At 51.6% G+C, this 2815-nt stretch overlaps 1 protein-coding gene across 1 annotated transcript in view; it reads left to right on the top strand.

Annotated features, from left to right (window-relative positions):
* Positions 1-594: 594 nt before the first annotated feature.
* Positions 595-2815, top strand: part of LOC110336235 (protein Tex24-like) — an 8167-nt gene continuing 5946 nt past the window's right edge. The window contains exons 1-3 of the mRNA XM_021218693.1: positions 595-1249; positions 1421-1752; positions 2152-2256. Coding sequence (XP_021074352.1) covers positions 595-1249; positions 1421-1752; positions 2152-2256 — 1092 coding nt within the window. The remainder of the gene's footprint in view (positions 1250-1420; positions 1753-2151; positions 2257-2815) is intronic.

Raw genomic sequence — 2815 nt, forward strand, 5'->3', positions numbered from 1 at the left:
TCTTAACATTTGGATGGACAGCGGGCCACAGGCCAGAATACTTGGGGCCCAGCCTGAGTTGCAGCCATCTTCCCTCTAGCCACGCCCATTGCATCATAAAGAGACAGGTAGCTAGGGTGACCCGCCCCAACATTCTGAGCTGTGATGTATAAAGGACACTCCAGACCTCTGAGAATCAGTACAGTCTGGGTGCTAGAGGTTGGAGGAGCTGTACAGACTATCTGCTTGCATTGGAGTTGTATTAGAGAGAGAGAGAGAGAGAGAGAGAGAGAGGAAGAAGGAGGAGGAGGAGGAGAGGAGGAGGAGGAGGAGGGGGAGGAGGAGGAGAGGAGAGAGTGTGTGAAAGAGATAGTGTGTGTGTAAGTGTATGTGTGTGAGTGTGTGTGAGAGAAAGTGTGTGTGTGTGAGTGTATATGTGTGTGAGTGTGTGAAAGTCATATAGATAAATAGATAGATAAATAGATAAATAGATAGATAAATAGATAGATAAATAGATAGATAGATAAATAGACAGATAGATAGATAGTAGATAGAAGAGGTCTATTGATCTCAGGGTAGGACTTAGGAGGGTAAAGCCTCCTAGGGCAAGAGGAGATGTGTTCCCAAAGGCTGAATTCCACCTTTCTGAAAGTGATAAGACTACCGTTCACTGCCCGGAATGAAAGATCACTAGAACAAACCTCTGGACCGGCCACTAGATCGGTAACCCAGGGGTTTAACGACCTCAGGGTTATCCCAGAAAGTAGACCAGATCTGGGCGATCAGCAGTCAAAGAGTAGCCTGGCGGAGCTGCCTAGCGTCTCTCACGGCAAGAGGAGGAAACCAGATCGTCTTCCTCGCCTTGTAAGCAGTGCTAGCAAGGCCCATGTCCCTGACCCTAATCTAAACTTGTCTATAGTCTCCAAAAGGATCTTTCAGGGCGATTCTGTGGTCGAAGGCCCCGAGGACAGGCGGACATTTGTTGGACACAGTGGCTTGCCAAAGAAGAGCGCCAAAGCAACGGTAGGGGAGGCCCAGGGGAAGAAGAGGGCAATGGAGTTACTCAACAAGGCTAGGAAGCAAACCGACAAAAACTCCAACCTAATAGACATCAGACAACTCCCGAAGCAAGAGGCGTTTATGAACATAAACCCGTGCAAGAAATATCCGAAACAGCAACCAGTGAGCCTGGAGGAATGGAGGAGGAGCCGTCTAGAGGTTGACAACACAGGACTCATACAGTCACCAGAACGTTTCGGGTGCTGTGAAAGTCTCGCCTTAGAAGAAAACACCTTTTTGCAGGGCAAGAAGATCATGTCCCATCGTAGGCGATCAGAGGAGACAGCATGCCCCCTATTAGTTGGAGAGCAGGGGCCTGGAGAGGGGCGGAGGCCAGTGTCTTCAGGCCAAGAGGGACTGAAAGCCACGAAAACCTCCAAAGGAAAGAAGGCACATACTCAACTGTTGGAAATAACTTCTCTACAGGCAGAAACCAAGCTCGAGCTCCTCAAGAGGAGGAGGATGCAGCTCATGGAGATGTCCGCCAAAGCTCATCATGATAGAGGACTCTGCGTAGAAAACGCAGTCTTCCTCAGCGGAGAGAACATACAACTGTGTGCTCAAGAAATCCATCAGGGCGTTCCGGAAAGAAACAACTTAAAACCTAAGTCGAGGACAAAGGCGGAGGTCTGGGACCACACGGTCCAGGGAACCTCACTAGTTCTTACAGCTCGGGACCATAGTTATGTTCCACAACTTTCAAAATATACGAGTGTTTCAAAGTCCAGGCTGAACTTCCTTAGCAAATGAAGTATTATTTAATAAGTGCCATGCAATCCACGATGTATGAGTATAGGCATGAGTACTGATGCGATAAGAAGGCGGGGCTAAAGGCCGGGTCAGCCCTTGAGCGCAAGGTGGGCGTAGGAGAACCACAGGCACAGCAGATGTTTGCCAGGCATCTCAGAAGAGTACCATCTGCCCGTGGACACCACACTTTAGGATGCAACAAGGAGCAGGCACCCTTGCCTTGAAAGGTACTCATTTCTTCTAAATGTGATGACATCATAGAGACCATTTAGCTTCTGGGAAGGAATGGCGCGCGACCCCGTACCCCACCCCCTCCTGCCTACAGTTGATGTAAAGGCTTTGCTCTTCTCTCTACACTCCAAGAACCAATGGGGCTGTGCTGAAATATTTCATTCCAGAGATGGGCGATGTACTGTGAACAGAGGAGGAAAAGAGAGACAGCAGTCATTTTTTTCTGCGTCCTACTCGGTGAGCATCCCTCGCACCACTCCTACCTGGAGTCCCTGAGCATCCCTCACACCACTCCTACCTGGACTCAGTGAGCTTCCCTCGCACCACTCCTACCTGGACTCCGTGAGCATCCCTCGCACCACTCCTACCTGGACTCCCTGAGCTTCCCTCACACCACTCCTACCAAGACTCGGTGAGCATCCCTCGCACCACTCCTACCTGGACTCCGTGAGCATCCCTCGCACCACTCCTACCTGGACTCGGTGAGCATCCCTCGCACCACTCCTACCTGGACTCCGTGAGCATCCCTCGCACCACTCCTACCTGGACTCCGTGAGCATCCCTCGCACCACTCCTACCTGGACTCCGTGAGCATCCCTTGCACCACTCCTACCTGGACACCTTGAGCATCCCTCGCACCACTCCTACCTGGACTTGGTGAGCATGCCTCGCACCACTCCTACCTGGATTCGGTGAGCATCCCCCGCCTCACTCCTACCGGGACTCGGTGAGCATCCCTCGCACCACTCCTACCTGGACTCGGTGAGCATCCCTCGCACCACTCCTACCTGGACTC

Source organism: Mus pahari, chromosome 19 (assembly GCF_900095145.1).
Source record: "Mus pahari chromosome 19, PAHARI_EIJ_v1.1, whole genome shotgun sequence".
NCBI lineage: Eukaryota > Metazoa > Chordata > Mammalia > Rodentia > Muridae > Mus > Mus pahari.